We start from the raw sequence: 18162 nt of genomic DNA, 5'->3' as shown, positions 1-18162 counted from the left end.
TATGACTCTTCTTCAGAGCTCTGAAGAGTCATACGGACTTGAAATGTTAACTCTGTTTCTCTCTCCACAGATGCTGCCAGACCTGCAGAGCTTTTCCAGCATTTTCTGTTTTTATTTTGCATGTCCAATGAGTGTTGGCAATCCCAGTCTCACTGCACTGAGTGTAGCTCTGTCCTCATGATATGAAGTTGCACAGAGGGGTGTTACTGGCCTGCCAGTGTTCCCCAACCTGTAGGTTAAGCTTGTCCTACCTTTCCAGGCTGGTGGACACATTTATATTATCTTATCTCCGTCAATGGGGTAGAGAAGCAATCAACTGGGAATAGGCAGCAACTTAAATCTTCCAACTTCAAAAACAACCTCTCCTGCTGCCTGTGAGCAGCAATGCCAATCACTGAAGCAAGAGCCAATTAAAACGAGTATTTTGATTCCGCCTTCATGCAAACGCTAGTTTCCAGTTCCTTGCAGTGTTTTAGTTCACAGTCAGTAACATAAGGATTCGCCCTCAGACTCAGCTTGAAGTCGTGCCAAGAGCTTGCACAGTAAACATCACCGGAGATTTCTCTTTCTGACTGTTGCACACTCACACACGCAAGGAAGTTAGCAGATGAAAGGAGATTGATGCAGGGAGGGAGGAAGCTAATAATGGATATTCAGAGCAAGATAACCCGATTCTTCGTCTGGACTGTCATCCTGCTTCTCAATACTGTTACACAAGGTAAGCTTGAGAAGTGGGACAATAAGGCGGCGCTTTGCATGACTGTAACAATTGGAGAGGAGTTTTTGATTGTCACAGGATTGTTGTATTGGGATGGTGCCAATTCAGAGAAGTGCAATTTCAAATTCGGCTTAATCTCACTGCAGGTTTGAAATAGCAATTCTGTTTTTTTTAACCAACTTGTGGTGTTCTCATTTTATTCACACTGGTGCCCCCAAAAACAACACTGGATTTTACACTGTGATCACCAGACAAAATGTGCATCAAAATAACTGTACATCTGACCACACACATTCCCCTGTTGATTGGGGTGCTGAAGGCAGGGAGTGCTTCACTTAAGGAAGTTAAATTTAATACGAATTTAAAGGGAACGTGAAGTTTCCTCAAACCTGATTGGATACGAGTGAAACTCTGTAATTCCCCTGTTTCCCCCACAACAGACATTTCTTACAACCCATAGAAAAATAACGCTGCCAACTAAATTCCGTCTGCTGGATGCCAGGGGTCTTGAACATTTGAAACTAGCACTGTTCAATAACACTGTTGCCACCCTATTGTTCTGGGTGGAGAACTAGGCACCGTGGCCGAATATGACTCTTTCAACCTTCCACACCCACCCCACCCATAAATCACAAAAACTTTACATACCCATTTTGACAGTTCTAAAATTAGTGCCAAATAGTAACAGCTTCACTGCTTGACAGCTTCACTCAGCTAACAGGATCAATATACAACTAAAATAATTCCAATTCTGCCTAAAGAGAAGTGCCAGCAGAGAGGGTGCAGTACAGCGGATGTGTATGTTCAGCTAGTAGCACTCTCACCTCTGAGTCAGGAGAGCTGTGGGTTCAAGTCTCACTCCAGAGACCTGGGAACAAAAATGTAGACAGACATTCCCTGTGCTGTACTGAGAGAGTGCTGCACTGTTGGAGGTGCCACTTGTCAGATGGGATGTTGAACTGAGGCCCCCGTCTGCCCCTTCAGGTGGGCATAAAAGATCCCAAGCACTATATTGAAAAAGAGCAGGAAGTTCTCCCCGGTGTAGTGGCCAGTATTTGTCCCTCAACTGACGTCACTAAGAGTAAATTATCTGGTCATTATCATGCTGCTGTCTGTGGGAGCTTGCTGTGCACAAATTGGCTGCCACATTTCCAACATTACAACATTGACTACTGGTTGGCTGTAAGATTGGGGTACCCTAAGGTTGTGAAAGGTGATATATAAATAGAAGTTATTTTTTTTTCTCTCTTGTGTTGCTGATGGGTAGTGTGGGATCTGTGGACTTTTGTGATGTGGTTGCTGCTCAACTGCCCTGTCCTTTTGAAGGCAATGGCCTTGAATAAGCTCTGAATAAGCAAATGCAGGTAATTATAGATGCTTATAAACTGCAGAGATTAATTGCAAATTGCTTGTAAATGTCAAGCTCTGGACTAAAGACTTTTTCTCTTTGCATTTGCATTAATAACAGTGACACTTAAGAATGTGAAAAGGCCATCCTTTGGTCTATATGCACTCCCACACACAGACTTACACCCACCCACACAGGACAGCTAGCATCCTACTCACAATGTACTAACTGTTTTACAAGAGCTCTTTCCCCTTCTAGTCAACTACAGATCTTACTATCTGGAAAAACTCCCTCATTTGTATAGCAAGCTTGGGGAGTTAAAATGGCAGCTAACATCTGTGACTCGAGACATGTAACAGAACAGCTAAAAACAAAAGGGTTATTCACCCTCCAAAGAATAATGCACTTTCAGAAAGCATCGGATAAAACCTCCTGAAACACTTCAACCTGTGTCTCACTCTCTGACTATTTTTCTACTTTTTTTTAACAAGTTTGTTGTAAGAAGTTTGGACGGCTGAATGTCAAATTTGGGTTTTTAATTAATGCACGTTTTCCTCTATTATCTGTGGAGCTGACAAGCTGGATTAACATTGTATTTGTGAGTTGTCCCTCGATATAAGGCGTTTTGATTAAGGGACATCAAATGGGAAAACAAAACCCTATGGGCTTTGAAGTTACATTGTGCAATCCTGTGGTAAAAGTGTGTCATGCATTTGTTAATTCTAAACCTTTGTGCATCGCCGACTTGAATCCACAAATGCTGGCCATGCCTTCAGCTGCCTAAGCCCTGAACTCTGGAATTCTCTCCCTAAATCGCTTGATGCCTTTTATTTAAGGACACTCCTCAAGATCCATCTCTTTGGTCAAGCTTTGGGTCACGTGCCCCAGTTATCTCATTATTTGGCTCAGTGTCAAATTTTGTCAGCCAACGCTGCTGTGAAGTGATTTTGGCATTTTACTATGTTAAAGACGCTATATTCATGCAAGTTGTTTTTGTAAGAGATTCCCTTATCTGCTGTTATAATAAAAATATCCAGCCAATTAATACAGCAGATGTTGATACTACACAATGTCATTTCAAGGCTATCTGATGTTTTTGTCCTGGTTTTTAAAATCTCATAAAAGCAGTTTCAGTAATGACTTGGCACTGAGGGATTGGTCTTTGAAAGTGAGTCAAAAATATCAAAAGCTTAGTTCAGTAAATACAGACTCCAAATGTTTGTGTACAGCCAAGGAAGGCAGGTTGGAACCGAAGTCTTTTAGTAAAAGGTTGTTCCCTTCCTCAATCCTTTTCTAAAGCAACATATGTTTCCTCATTCAACAATAAATTAAAGAAGCAGGTCATATTACAGCAAAAGCTTAGTCTAAGTTCTACATTCACAGATCAAACAACCTGCCCCCATATACAGCCCACACACATCCTCCAAAGACCACTGCACAGGAACTTTCAACATTACTCTTCAATGAACTTCTACCTAAATTTACATAAAGTATCATCCTCACCCCCTACCTCAACCAAACTCATTTTGAGCCAAAGCATGAGTCATTCATCTGGCTGCGCATGCGTACACGCGCACGCACACACACACACGCTGGTTAAGGTATGGAAATATAATAGGGATTGGCCCTCCCACCTCCTCTTTGGTGAAAGAAGTGACTTATACTGGCTCAACACCTTCTCTGGGTGAGCCTGACTGGAACTGGAAACATCTACATGCACTCCATCACCTACCAACTTTAAACTTACCAACGAAGATACTTTCAGCAATCCACTCAATTAACTTTAAAGTAAACATTGTCCCCTTAACCTTCCAACTTTCCCCATCCTCCCTCACAATTGTGCTGGTGCCCAGGTTAGGAAACACTGTGCGGAAAATATACATAATGGTTTTAAATATCAAACAACTTAAGACTTCTGGCAGTCAATCATATTGGGTACATTTCTCTGCTCATATGTTACGTCCTGGTTCCGGAAACTGAAGTTGAAACATTTTCCACACTGCTGTCAGGCCATTGAGTGTTCTCGAACAGCACCATTAAAAAAAAAAACAAATAATGTGCATAATGTTACTCCCCTTAATGAATCAATTTGATTTCCCAAGTTTTGTTTCTGACTGTGGCCCTTGGCCTACAGGGTGGTGGAAATTGTGGGTTTGGGAGGGACTGTGAAAAAGCCTTGGTGCATTCTGCAGTGCATCTTGTAGATTGTACATACTGCTGCCAGTGAGAGAGAGAGAGAGAGAATCTTAGGAACGACACAAACTCACAAAGTAATGAAGAAGTTTGACATCTCACTTTACTGACTTGGCTGTTTACACTTTAGGAAGTACTGGAGGCTTTGAGAGGGTACAGAAGTAATTTACTAGAATGATTCCAGGGGTAAGAAATTACAGTTATGTGGACAGATTAGAGATGCTGAGGTTGTTTTCCTAAGATCAGAGAGGCTGGGAGAAATCTAATAGAGGTGCTTAGTTACTCATCACTTCATGATTTTAAGGAGAAACTGTTTCCAATGTCTGATGGGTCAATAAACAGAGGGCACAGATGTATGGTGATTGCTTGATCAGCCATAATCTTATTGAATGGTGGAGCAGGCTCGAGGGGCCGAATGGCCTGCCTCCCACCATCCCCCCAGCTCCAATTTATTTCTTATGCAAACGGCCAGTGGTGGCATAAGGAAAAATCTTCTACACAATGGGAGAGTGGCTTTGATCTGGAATGCACTGGCTGGTTGGGTGGTGAAACAGATTCAGCATTCAAAACAGAATTGGATCAATACTTAAAGGAGAAAAATTGGCAAGGATTTGGGGAAAGCTTGGGGAAGTGGGACTAACTGGTCACTTGTTGAAGAAGCGAGCACAGATGTGATGGGCCGAGCGGCCTTCTTCACTTACAGTACTACTCTATGACTCTATGGTACGGTCATGATTTGGACTTCAGCATGCACCTCTGTTCACTCACACCTCCCATATATTGTTGGCGATCATCATCAAATCACTCACGGCCTCATGCTCACTTAGAGTGATAGCGTTATACAGCACAGAAACAGGCCCTTTGGCCCATCGTGTCTGTGCTGGCCAACAAGAACCTGTTTCTCTCCAATAATTGCTAATGCATCTTTTCTAAAGCAGAGATAAGGGACAAAAACTTCAGTGCATCACGTAACAGAAGTTAAACATGCCACAAAAGCAATGGAACTATTGGAGTGAATGGTCTAGGTACGTGTTGCTGAAGCTGGTTATGTTACGATGACCATCCCAGGACAGTTCCAAATTCTGTCTCCTCTGCATCAGTGGAAAGGGGTAAAAATTGCAACATGCCAAATGTTGTTACTAAGTTGAACTCAGAGTAACTCATTTCCTGAAGAACATTTTATTTCAATTGAAAATCTTTAGATTATTCAAAGTGCGATGATGATGAGTCAGCAATTATTATTCAGCTCAATAATATTCATAAGATACCAATGCTCCCAATCCCAATTAACAATTCTTCAAAAAGCTAGACTTCCATGTCTTATAACAAGCTTGGTGGAAGATGGAGGGAGATGCAGCCCCAATGGGTTAAATATTAGATGGAAATTTACCATCCAATTACTTTTTGTGCAATAGGAATGCCATTTAGGGAAGATGGAATTATTAAGCAGCATTAAATTGAATGCACAATCGATGTGGATGAGGAAGGTCATTCAGTCCATTCAGCTATCCAAATATTTGGACCCAAGGGCAATTTGGAATGGGTTACAAATGCTAGCCTTGCCAGCAACACTCTCATCCTCAGAAAGAATGAAAGAAAGACCCAACATTCCAGCTAGCCATCATAACATCAGGTTGACGCTAAAATAATTCCTTGGTCTTTCCCTCTATTACATATTTCATGCATTGAAAAGATTTAAATTTATATCTCAGCGACCCAGGTTGTCTCAAAGAGTTTTACGGGCATTGAGGTGAGGTCACTGTTGTAAAATAGGAAACCCGACAGCCAATTTGCGCACAGCAAGCTTCCACAGGCAGCAATGTGCTTATGATCAGGCAACCTGTTTTTGTGATGCTGATCGAGGGACAAATATTGGGCAGGACACCAGGGAGAATGCCCCTGCTCTTCTATGAACAGTCTCGCACCGTCTTTTACAGCCAACTGACAGGGCAGACGGGGTGTCCAACAGCTTCGTCCTTCCTTGATACTGCACCGGAGTGTCAGGTTATGTGCTCAAGTCCCAAGTTGGGATCTTAGAAGCCACAACATTGTGCCTCAGGAGGCGAGAGTGCTCCCACTGTGTTGTGGCTGATACCTCAATTAATTAACTTTTTTATTGAAGCTTCTTGCCTTCTCTCTCCTTTGACTCTGTACTTCACAGTGGAGCCCTACAGGTCAACAGTAACTGTTGACAAAAGTAAGACAGCAGTTACATTCCTGTGACATGAACACATGAACAGGGAGGCCATTCAGCCCCTCCAACCTGCCATTCAATGAGATCATGGCTGATCCGTGGCTTAATTCCATATATGTGCCTTTGCCCCATATCCTGCAATACTTTTGGTTAACAAAAGTCTATCGGATTTAAGATGAACAATTCACCCAACGTAAATTGTTGCTTGTGGAAGAGAGTTAACTTCAACCCTAGTCTCAGCCTCATTTTTAGACTATGCCCCTTAGTCCTGGATTCACCAATCATTGAGGATAAGGGGAACCCTATCATGGTTCTGTGAGGGAGGAGAAGAGGTGAGAGCAGAAGAGCGGGAAATGGATCAGAAACTGCCTGATGACCACAGTAGGTAGTGGGGGGTAATCCCCAGTCCAGGAAGAAGGAAGATTTAGCAGAAGTGCTGTTGTGGGAGGTAGCATTATGAGAGCAGATGCACCAGAGAAAGGAGAATGGAATGAAGTCTTTACAGGAAGCAGGGCGTGAGGAGGTTTGGTCGAGGTAGCTGTGAGAGTCAGTAAACCTATCATAAATATTAGTTGACAGCCTATCCCCAGAAATGAAGAAGTCAAGGAAGGGAATGGAAGTGTTGGAATTGGACCATGTGAAGGTGAGAGAAAGGTGAAAATTGGAAGCAAAGTTGCTGAATTTTTCAAATTCTGGTCAAGAGCAGGAAGTGACACTATTGCAGTCATCGATGTACTGGAAAAAGAGTTGGGGGAGGGGGCCTGAATAGGACTGGAACAAGGAATGTTCCACATCACTGAAAGACAGGCATAACTAGAGCCCATGTGGGTATCCATAGCAACACGTTTTATTTGGAGAAAGTGAGACAAATTAAAGGAGAAATTATTCAATGAGAGAACAGAGTTTGTGTATACTTTTGTTGTCATTTAACACTCTGAGTTAGGTATCATTCCAGTAAATCTTCGCTGCACTCCCTCTAAGGCCAATACATCCTTCCAAAACTGAGATGACAGGACTGCTTACAATATTCACGGTGTGGTCCAACAGAAGGAAATGATTATTATGAAAACAATTTTAAAAATATGAGGGGTTTTGATAAAGCATGAGGGAGAAACTATATCCTCAAGTGAGTCAGATATCATAGATATAAAATAATTGGCAAAGGAACTCATGAAAAAATGAGGAGACATTTCTTCACACAGAGAGTTGTAAAGATCCAGATGGACCTGAAAGGGTTGTGGAGCCAAATTCCCAAAAAAAAAATCTACTTGAAGAGAATTAATTTGCAGATTTACAGGGAAAGTGCTGGGGTGAGACGCTAACTTGGTCAGCTCTTTCACAGAACAACTACTGGTTCAGGCCATATGGTCTCCTTCTCAAGATTCTATCCCGAAAGTACCTATCGTCAATGGATAATTTCCTGAGCAAATGCGTAGGGGTCAAATGATGGCTTCAACACTCTTAAGTAGCTGCCTTCAACCTTTAACCACGGTTAAGCTGGCTGCTGTGTGAAGACTAATGGGGGGAGAAGAAGTGAGATACAAACAATCACTACACAAACAATAGTTGGACTTGGGCTTAAGGCTCCTGGTTCCAGCCAGAACATTGATTTCTGAGTGTACCACAACAGGAAACGAACTAAAAGAAGATACACTAAAGTTTCTGTGAACCCTGCCCCCTAACCATACATTAAATAACAAGAGAGTTACACTATGTCAACAGTAGAATTTCACAATAACTACATTTTTAAATCAATGCTCCATTATGTCAATGGCACCTTATATTGTCTCTTAGGATGCTCTACAGCTCAGTGAATGAATACCGCTCTTGAACTGAAGTCATTACTGCTTCATTGAAGAGTGCAGCAGCCATTTTGCACAGCAAGATCTCATGAGCAGCAAAGAGATGAAAGACCAGTTCGATCATTTGAGGTGCTGTTGGTTGAGAGAGTGATATTTGCCAGTGCACCGAGAGTGCTCCCTGCTCTAATCTGTACATCACCATAAGATCTCTCAAAGAACCATTGCGACAGAGGTCCTGGTTTATTGTCTCATTTTTAGAAATGAATCACTCTATTACATTTGATTATTTGTAGTCACAGAGGGGATTCTTGTACAGGAAGGCCATTTCTTAAATACCATGAAATTGAGTCTTAAATATGCTTCTGTTGCCAATTTGGCTGCTGTCCATTTTCCTAGGGCTAACCCTCTATCTCTTGACAAAAAATTATTACAGATTGTGAAGTTCAGTCTAAACACTTACAAGCCAGGAGCAGTCAATAGTTTCAGCATTTCCTTCCAGACATTAGGCTCAATTATCTCGGAATCACTAAACTCCAATATAGTTGCTCAGTGGAGCAAGCTCAACACAATCTTAATTGGAGCAACCCAACGTGGCACTCTGAAAGATTCAGAATGGATCAATGGCAGAGGAAGAGAGGTTGGCTCAGGGTGAATTTGCTGGGACAGTATAGAAGGAGCCTGTCTAAATCGTACCCACTTAATTGTGGAGCACTCAGAAAGAGCTGCCAAGCCTCCCGGAGGCAATAAGAATGAAAGGTGACTTTCTTGCTGTTTACAACTCTGGAGAGAGATGACTGGAACGGTCCATAAGGTGTGCGCTTTTAGAATTTTTTCTTACAATAATTCTGGTTATTAGTTATGAAAATATTGGAGATGGGGGAGGAAAAGGCTGTTGCTCCGACAGTTGAAAATTATCCCCATTAAGTTTCAAAGCGTCCGTTTCCTATTGGCCCGGGCAGGCAGGATGCTGCAAAGCTGAATAGCACAGGAGTGATGGGATCACTGGAGGTACTAAATCCTCCAGGATAACTGGGAATTTGCTGTGTACAAACTGGCTGCCTTGTTCCCTTGGTTCCCAGAAAAATGCTTCATTGGCTGTAAGGTGCTTTGGGAGGTATTAAGCTTCTGTAAGCCACTATTTCATGATAGCTCTTTCTTTTTGTTGTTGATGTCTTGTCATATATGGGATTGTGGGAGTTCTACGCATTTGATGGTTTTGTTACTTTGCTTTTCGGCAAGGTACAGATGGCTGGAAGTACAGAAAAAAAAACCTTCCAATTAGTTACTGACTCAAGTGTATTTTTACTAAATCTCTTTGAAACCAATCCTCACACAATGATGTATCTGCTTTCCAAGGTAATCCCGAGGAGGGTGGTATTCACCTCTGGTAGAGGCAGCACCGAAACCTCCACTGAGGCCGTTCTGTTGCCGATCCCCATTATGTGCGCGACAGCAACTCCGGATTGACTCCCCTTCCGATTTTCCCTTCTTGTTGTGGGAAGCGCTAAAAACTGAAACAAACTGGGGGTGTCCCCATAGGGGAAGCACCTACCCTCTGCTTTAGTGCATGTCCATATTTGCATGGTACAGATTGAGGAGTCGGTGGTGTAGAAGAATCGCAGCCAAAAACCCACATCCCACCTCTGCGTCACTGCCAATTCATGTACCAACTCACTGTGCCACCCCTCCAGCAAAATTCACAATGGATTTTAAGCAGACGATTTCCATTCCCTTCAGGAAGTATCACGACTCGGCATTTGAGGAACTTGATCCATTTTGGAGCAAGGAAGTTCCTCCCCGCCGCACTCTTATCAACTGGGAGGAAAGCAGACACAAAACCGAGAATTATTTTCGACAAAAAACAATTAGAAAACAAGATCGCATAAACGATTGCCGCTTACACTGATGTGATTCACTCCAACAACAGATGTAACCAATGACTTACTTTTGAAGTGTAGTCACTGTTGGAATATAGGAAATCGGGCAGCCAATTTGCACACCCCCACAAACAGCAAAGTGATAATGACTAGATAATCTGTTTCTTTGATGTTGGTCGAGGGATTAATATTGGCCAGGACACCAGGGACAACTCCCCTGTTCTTCTCTGACATTGGCCCATCAATCTTTTGCATCCATCTACAGGGCAGACTGTGGCTCTGCTGCACCCAGAGGGGCAGAGTGAGCAGCTGAGCCTGACTGGGAGAAGATTTAATGTGCGGATGTTCCTTTCAGAAGCATTAGTTCACAGATTGTTCAAGCTTGGTTGTTTAGCACAATAACACTGATATGTACCGGAGCCAGGGATTTACAAGCATCTGTCAACCTAAGACCGTAAGACATAGGAGCAGAAATTAGACCATTCTTCCCATCGAGGCTGCTCAGCCATTCAATCATGGCTGATAAGTTTCTCAACCCCATTCTCTCGCTTTCTCCCCGTTACCTTTGATCCCCTTACCAATCAAGAACTTATCTATCTCGGTCTTAAACACACTCAATGGCCTGGTGTCCACAACCTTCTGTGGCAATGAATTCCATAGATTCACCACTCTCTGGCTAAAGAAGTTTCTCCTCATCTCTGTTCTAAAAGGTCTTCCCTTTACTCTGAGGCTGTGCCCTCGGGTCCTAGTCTCTCCTAGTAATGGAAACATCTTCCCCACGTCCACTCTATCCAGGCCTTTCAGTATTCTGTAAGATTCAATCAGATCCCCCCTCATCCTTCTAAACTCCATCGAGTATAGACCCAGAGTCCTCAAATGTTCCTCTTATGTTCAGCCTTTCATTCCTGGGATCATTCTCGTGAACCTCCTCTGGACCCTCTCCGGGGCCAGAACATCCTTCCTGAGATACGGGGCCCAAAATTGCTCACAATATTCTAAATGTGGTCTGACCAGAGCCTTGTAAAGCCTCAGCAGCACATCCCTGCTTTTATATTCTAGTCCTCTCGAAATAAATGCCAACATTGCATTTGTCTTCCTAACTACCGACTCAACCTGCAAGTTAACCTTAAGAGAATCCTGGAATAGGATTCCCAAGTCCCTTTGCACTCCAGATTTCTGACTTCTCTCCCCATTTAGAAAATAGTCTATGCCTCTATTCTTCCCACCAAAGTGCCTGACCTCAGACTTCCCCACATCTGCTACTTCTTTGCCCATTCTCCTAACCTGTCTAAATCCTTCTGCAGCCTCCCTGCCTTTTCAATACTACCTGTCCCTCCACCTATCTTTGTATCATCTGCAAACTTAGCCAGGATGCCCTCAGTTCCTTCATCTAGATCTTTAATGTATAAATTGAAAGGTTGTGGTCCCAACACTGACCCCCGCGGAACTCCACTAGTCACCGGCCGCCATCCTGAGAAGGACCCCCTTATCCCCACTCTCTGCCTCCTGCCAGACAGCCAATCTTCTATCCATGCTAGGACCTTGCCTCTAACACCATGGGCTCTTATCTTACTGAGCAGCCTCCTGTGCAGTACCTTGTCAAAGGCCTTCTGGAAGTCCAAGTAGTTAACATCCATTGGCTCTCCTTTGTCTAACCTACTCGTTACCTCCTCAAAGAATTCTAACAGATTTGTCAGGCATGACCTCCCCTCGATGAAACCATGCTGACTTTGCCCTATTTTACCATGCACTTCCAAGTATTCTGAAATCTCATCCTTAATAATGGACTCTAAAATCTTACCAACGACCGAGGTCAGGCTAATCGGCCTGTAATTTCCCGTCTTTTGCCTCACTCCTTTCTTAAACAGGGGGGTTACATTAGTGATTTTCCAGTCCTCTGGGACCCTCCCTGACTCCAGTGATTCCTGAAAGATCACCACTAACGCCTCCACTATCTCTTCAGCTATCTCCTTCAGAACTCTGGGTATAATCCATCTGGCCCAGGTGATTTATCCACCTTCAGACCTTTCAATTTTCATAGCACCTTCTCCTTGGTAATGGCCACCATACTCACCTCTGTCCCCCAACTCTCTTGAACTTGGGGGATGTTACTCGTGTCTTCCATCGTGAAGACTGACGCAAAGTACCTATTCAGTTCCTCCGCCATTTCTTTGTTCCCCACTACTACTTCTAAGGAACCCCCATCAGCGATGAGCCTCTTGACCTCAGGTGGTCAACTTAGACCATATTCCCCACAGGGAGCACCTGAACACTGACTTTAAATGGATGGGGCCAGGTAAGACATCACTCTGCTTCAGGAACCAAACATCACTTCAACACAATCATAGAGTCAGACCAGCACAGAAAGGAGGCAATCCTTGCTCTGGCGCTACACCCATCCACACATACCCACCCGCTCACACACTCATGCACACAGTCCCCCCACCTATACATGCATGCCCACCCACCCAAACCCATCCCCACCCACACACCACCACCACCCATCCCCACCCACACACACACAACCCCACCATCACCCATCCCCAACCACACACACCCCCACCACAACCCATCTCCACCCACCCACACACAACCCCACCACCACCACCACCCATCCCCACCCACCCACACACACCCCCACCACCACCCATCCCCACCCACCCACACACACCCCCACCACAACCCATCTCCACCCACCCACACACAACTCCACCACCACCACCCATCCCCACCCACCCACACACACCCCCACCACCACCCATCCCCACCCAACCACACACACCCCCACCACCACCCATCTCCACCCACACACATCCCCACCACCACCCATCCCCACCCACCCACACACAACCCCACCACCACCCATCTCCACCCACCCACACACACCCCCACCACTACCCATCTCCACCCACCCACACACACCCCCACCACCACCCATCCCCACCCACACACACACAACTCCACCCCCACCCATCCCCACCCACCCACACACACCCCCACCACCACCCATCCCCACCCACCCACACACACCCCCACCACCACCCATCCCCACCCACCCACACACACCCCCACCACCACCCATCCCCACCCACCCACACACAACTCCACCCCCACCCATCCCCACCCACCCACACACACCCCCACCACCACCCATCCCCACCCACCCACACACACCCCCACCACCACCCATCCCCACCCACCCACACACACACCCACCACCACCCATCCCCACCCACCCACACACACCCCCACCACCACCCATCTCCACCCACCCACACACACCCCCACCACCACCCATCCCCACCCACCCACACACACCCCCACCACCACCCATCCCCACCCACCCACACACACCCCCACCACAACCCATCTCCACCCACCCACACACAACTCCACCACCACCACCCATCCCCACCCACCCACACACACCCCCACCACCACCCATCCCCACCCACCCACACACACCCCCACCACCACCCATCTCCACCCACACACACCCCCACTACCACCCATCCCCACCCACCCACACACAACCCCACCACCACCCATCCCCACCCACCCACACACACCCCCACCACCACCCATCCCCACCCACCCACACACACCCCCACCACAACCCATCTCCACCCACCCACACACAACTCCACCACCACCACCCATCCCCACCCACCCACACACACCCCCACCACCACCCATCCCCACCCAACCACACACACCCCCACCACCACCCATCTCCACCCACACACATCCCCACCACCACCCATCCCCACCCACCCACACACAACCCCACCACCACCCATCTCCACCCACCCACACACACCCCCACCACTACCCATCTCCACCCACCCACACACACCCCCACCACCACCCATCCCCACCCACACACACACAACTCCACCCCCACCCATCCCCACCCACCCACACACACCCCCACCACCACCCATCCCCACCCACCCACACACACCCCCACCACCACCCATCCCCACCCACCCACACACACCCCCACCACCACCCATCCCCACCCACCCACACACAACTCCACCCCCACCCATCCCCACCCACCCACACACACCCCCACCACCACCCATCCCCACCCACCCACACACACCCCCACCACCACCCATCCCCACCCACCCACACACACACCCACCACCACCCATCCCCACCCACCCACACACACCCCCACCACCACCCATCTCCACCCACCCACACACACCCCCACCACCACCCATCCCCACCCACCCACACACACCCCCACCACCACCCATCCCCACCCACCCACACACACCCCCACCACAACCCATCTCCACCCACCCACACACAACTCCACCACCACCACCCATCCCCACCCACCCACACACACCCCCACCACCACCCATCCCCACCCACCCACACACACCCCCACCACCACCCATCTCCACCCACACACACCCCCACTACCACCCATCCCCACCCACCCACACACAACCCCACCACCACCCATCTCCACCCACCCACACACACCCCCACCACTACCCATCTCCACCCACCCACACACACCCCCACCACCACCCATCCCCACCCACCCACACACAACTCCACCACCACCACCCATCCCCACCCAACCACACACACCCCCACCACAACCCATCTCCACCCACCCACACACAACCCCACCCCCACCACCACCCATCCCCACCCACACACACCCCCACCACCACCACCCATCTCCACCCACCCACACACACCCCCACCACCACCACCACCCATCCCCACCCACCCACACACACCCCCACCACCACCCATCCCCACCCACCCACACACAACTCCACCACCACCACCCATCCCCACCCACCCACACACACCCCCACCACCACCCATCCCCACCCACCCACACACACCCCCACCACCACCCATCTCCACCCACCCACACACACCCCCACCACCACCCATCTCCACCCACCCACACACACCCCCACCACCACCCATCCCCACCCACCCACACACACCCCCACCACCACCCATCTCCACCCACCCACACACACCCCCACCACCACCCATCTCCACTCACCCACACACAACTCCACCACCACCCATCCCCGCCCACCCACACACACCCCCACCACCACCCATCTCCACCCACCCACACACACCCCCACCACCACCCATCCCCACCCACCCACACACACCCCCACCACCACCCATCCCCACCCACCCACACACACCCCCACCACCACCCATCTCCACCCACACACACCCCCACCACCACCCATCTCCACCCACAAGCACAGCCCTCCCCACCCACCCACAATCCCTGTAAATGGCTTCATTTTGAAAATCTCTTAAACCTCTGGCAAATGGCTTAGGTTCCAAGCGGCTCGGTGAAGGAAGAGCGCTGAACAGGCAACAGGCAGGGCTGCTGCGCCTTCTACCAATCAACGGAACCTCCATCAGGTTTACTTTTGGACAACAATTCTACTTTTCGTCGCTTGCAGCAATCTTTGCTGACACACCACCTCAAGGATTAGCTAGTGTTCATGACTTGTGACATTATAATGGAGAGCAGCTCTGAAAGGACTTGTCACGTCAGAACACTTCCAGCTAACCTCCGACGAGGGAAAGACAGGCCTTGTGTTGATAAAGCACCAGATCACGTGGTACTGAACTGCCTTAAAGTATTTCCGATACAATGGGTCCAGTCACTGTGGTTAAGCGGGTATTCTGTGCAAAGGAAGACCTCATAAACAGCAGAGATGAAAAGCCCCATTGTTAATGTTATTTGACCATGGAACACCTTTTCCTCTGAACAGAGTTACAGTTGTGAGCATTTAATACATGAAAGGTGCTAAACAGAAAATATCCCTTCAGTCACAAAGGGCAGGTGCTTTCTCACATCCCTTACAGAACTACTCCTGGTAAAAGGAGTTTTGTATGAATCATTTGTCAGCTTTCTTAAAATTAAAATAGCTTTCCCTCCCTGTCCCTCCTGTATTTCACAAGAATCTCTCGTCTTGCAATGATTTCTTAGTTTCCCTCCAATACCCATCCTCCACAACAGCTGCTCAGCAACCTCTCTGTGCTGTCAGGTTTCTTGCTTGGAAACAAACACTGAACCTCCTGGAAAAGGGGCCTAAAAAGGGTTCCCCTTAAAATGTTCCCATCCGCTGCTCTTGCTGGCTGCCTCTCTGTCCCAGCTGAAACCTTCAAATGCCTTTTTCTGTACAACTTTAACCAAGGTACTTATTCCTTTTTGGGGATGCGAGATTAGTTTTTAAAATTTACTTGTGGCTTTAGAGTTTTGACAATACATTGTCCAAACTATTCTCGGGTAGCAGTAAATATCAGCAATAATTTATACATATATACATATTAAAGGTTTACAGATAATATATTCCGAGCTTTCGCTACGGCTAGAATCTTCTCCCTGCCCCCTCTCGCCGGTGCATAAAATGATGCGCGGTGATGTCAGGCGTGTGTCCTGATGTCACCGTATGTCATTCCGATTTTCAGTTTGGTGGGTGCGCACCAGAGTCAGCTGCTGAGGTCTTTAATAATCTAATTAAACCGATTGTCTGGCCTGCCCATCCAACCTTAATGTTGGTGGGGGGGCAGGCGAAGATCCCAGGCGGCCTTCGCATTTCTCATGAAACCTCATCCACGGGTGGGATGAGGTTTCATGAAGGGTTTATAAATTAAATACAAATTTTTATTAAAATACATAAACATGTCCCAGCTCGTGTGACACTGTCACCTGAGGGGACATGTCAGAGTAATTCTTTTTTCCTTTTTTTCGATGTTTCATAATGAAATTAATCTCCCTGAGGCAGCTCCGTGCCTCGGAGAGTTCTGCGCAGGCCCCGACTCTCCCTCCTCCCCCACCCCCGTCCGCACAGGGAGCACTCAGAGCTTCCGGGTGTGCGTCACGCTAGGCTGGCCTTATTTGGTCTGCCCACATAAAATGACAGCGCACAGCCGATTGCAGGCGGTGATCCGCCCTGTGCCCGCTCCCGCCCAGCTCACCCGGCGGGGGAAAATTCTCCCCTATGTCCACGTCACAAATGATTTGTCATATTTTGCAATTGAGCCAAATCCCTTGGCATTCAATAAAAGCACTTTGCTACTATTGGATCACAATGAATCATTCACTACACTTCACCACTTATTTTAATTTTGTTTCTCGAAATGCAACAACAACTTGCATTTATATAGCACTTTCAATGTAAAACTTCCCAAGATGCTTCATACGAGCACTGTCTACAAAATTTAACTTCAAGCCGCATAAGGAGATATTGGAACAAGAGGCAAAAAGACTTGGTCAAAGACATAGGTTTTAAGGAGCATCTTAAAGGAAGAGCAAAAGATTTAGGGAGGAAATTCCAGGGCTTGGGGTCTGGGCAGCTAAAAGAACAGTCTCCAATCATGGCACAATTACAGTCGGGGAGCATGCAAGAGGCCAGAATTGGACAAGTACAGAGATCTCGGAGGCGATTACAAAAATAGGATAGGGTGAGGCCAGCCCAGGATTTGAAAACAAGGATGAAAATTTTAAAATGGACGCATTTCTGGACTGGGAGCCTTAGTAGGTTAGCGAGCAGAGGAGTGATGGGTGCATGTGACTTGTTGTAAGCAGGGGTACAGGCAGCAGAGTTTTGGATGTGGGCCCTCAAATTCATGAAGTGTGGAAGGTGGGAGGCTGGCCAGGAGTGTCTTCAAAAGAGCTAAGTCTAGAGGGAACAAAAGTGTGGATGAAGGTTTCAGTGGTACACAAGTGGAAGCAGAGGCTGAAATTGTGTGTTGAATTTTACACTATTTTATGGGATAAATTATATCAAGTGGAAACAGAACACTGTGGTGCACCAGCTCTCAATGAACCCTTAGTTTTGAACTGGTTATGAATGGCTAAATTAACACGCAGAGAGCATTCAAAAGGAGCAGATTAAGATTAGCCTTTGGGCATGAGTTGGGCTCTGAGAGTTAGACACAAAGACAGATATTGAGCAGAGGCAAATTCCTGCTTCCAGATAGAGATTTCCAAAATGTCCTTCTTTTAT

General features: G+C 47.2%; 2 protein-coding genes across 2 annotated transcripts in view; one reads left to right on the top strand and one right to left on the bottom strand.

Annotated features, from left to right (window-relative positions):
- cdh23 (cadherin-related 23) overlaps positions 1–18162 on the bottom strand; it is a 704187-nt gene that overhangs the window by 103036 nt on the left and 582989 nt on the right. The window lies entirely within an intron of this gene.
- Positions 64–18162, top strand: part of vsir (V-set immunoregulatory receptor) — a 38976-nt gene continuing 20877 nt past the window's right edge. The window contains exon 1 of the mRNA XM_041176121.1: positions 64–718. Coding sequence (XP_041032055.1) covers positions 622–718 — 97 coding nt within the window. The 5' untranslated portion in view covers positions 64–621. The remainder of the gene's footprint in view (positions 719–18162) is intronic.

The sequence above is a fragment of the Carcharodon carcharias genome, chromosome 28 (assembly GCF_017639515.1).
Source record: "Carcharodon carcharias isolate sCarCar2 chromosome 28, sCarCar2.pri, whole genome shotgun sequence".
NCBI lineage: Eukaryota > Metazoa > Chordata > Chondrichthyes > Lamniformes > Lamnidae > Carcharodon > Carcharodon carcharias.
Note: the sequence above shows the minus strand (reverse complement) of the source record. Positions and strands in the feature narration are given on the sequence as shown.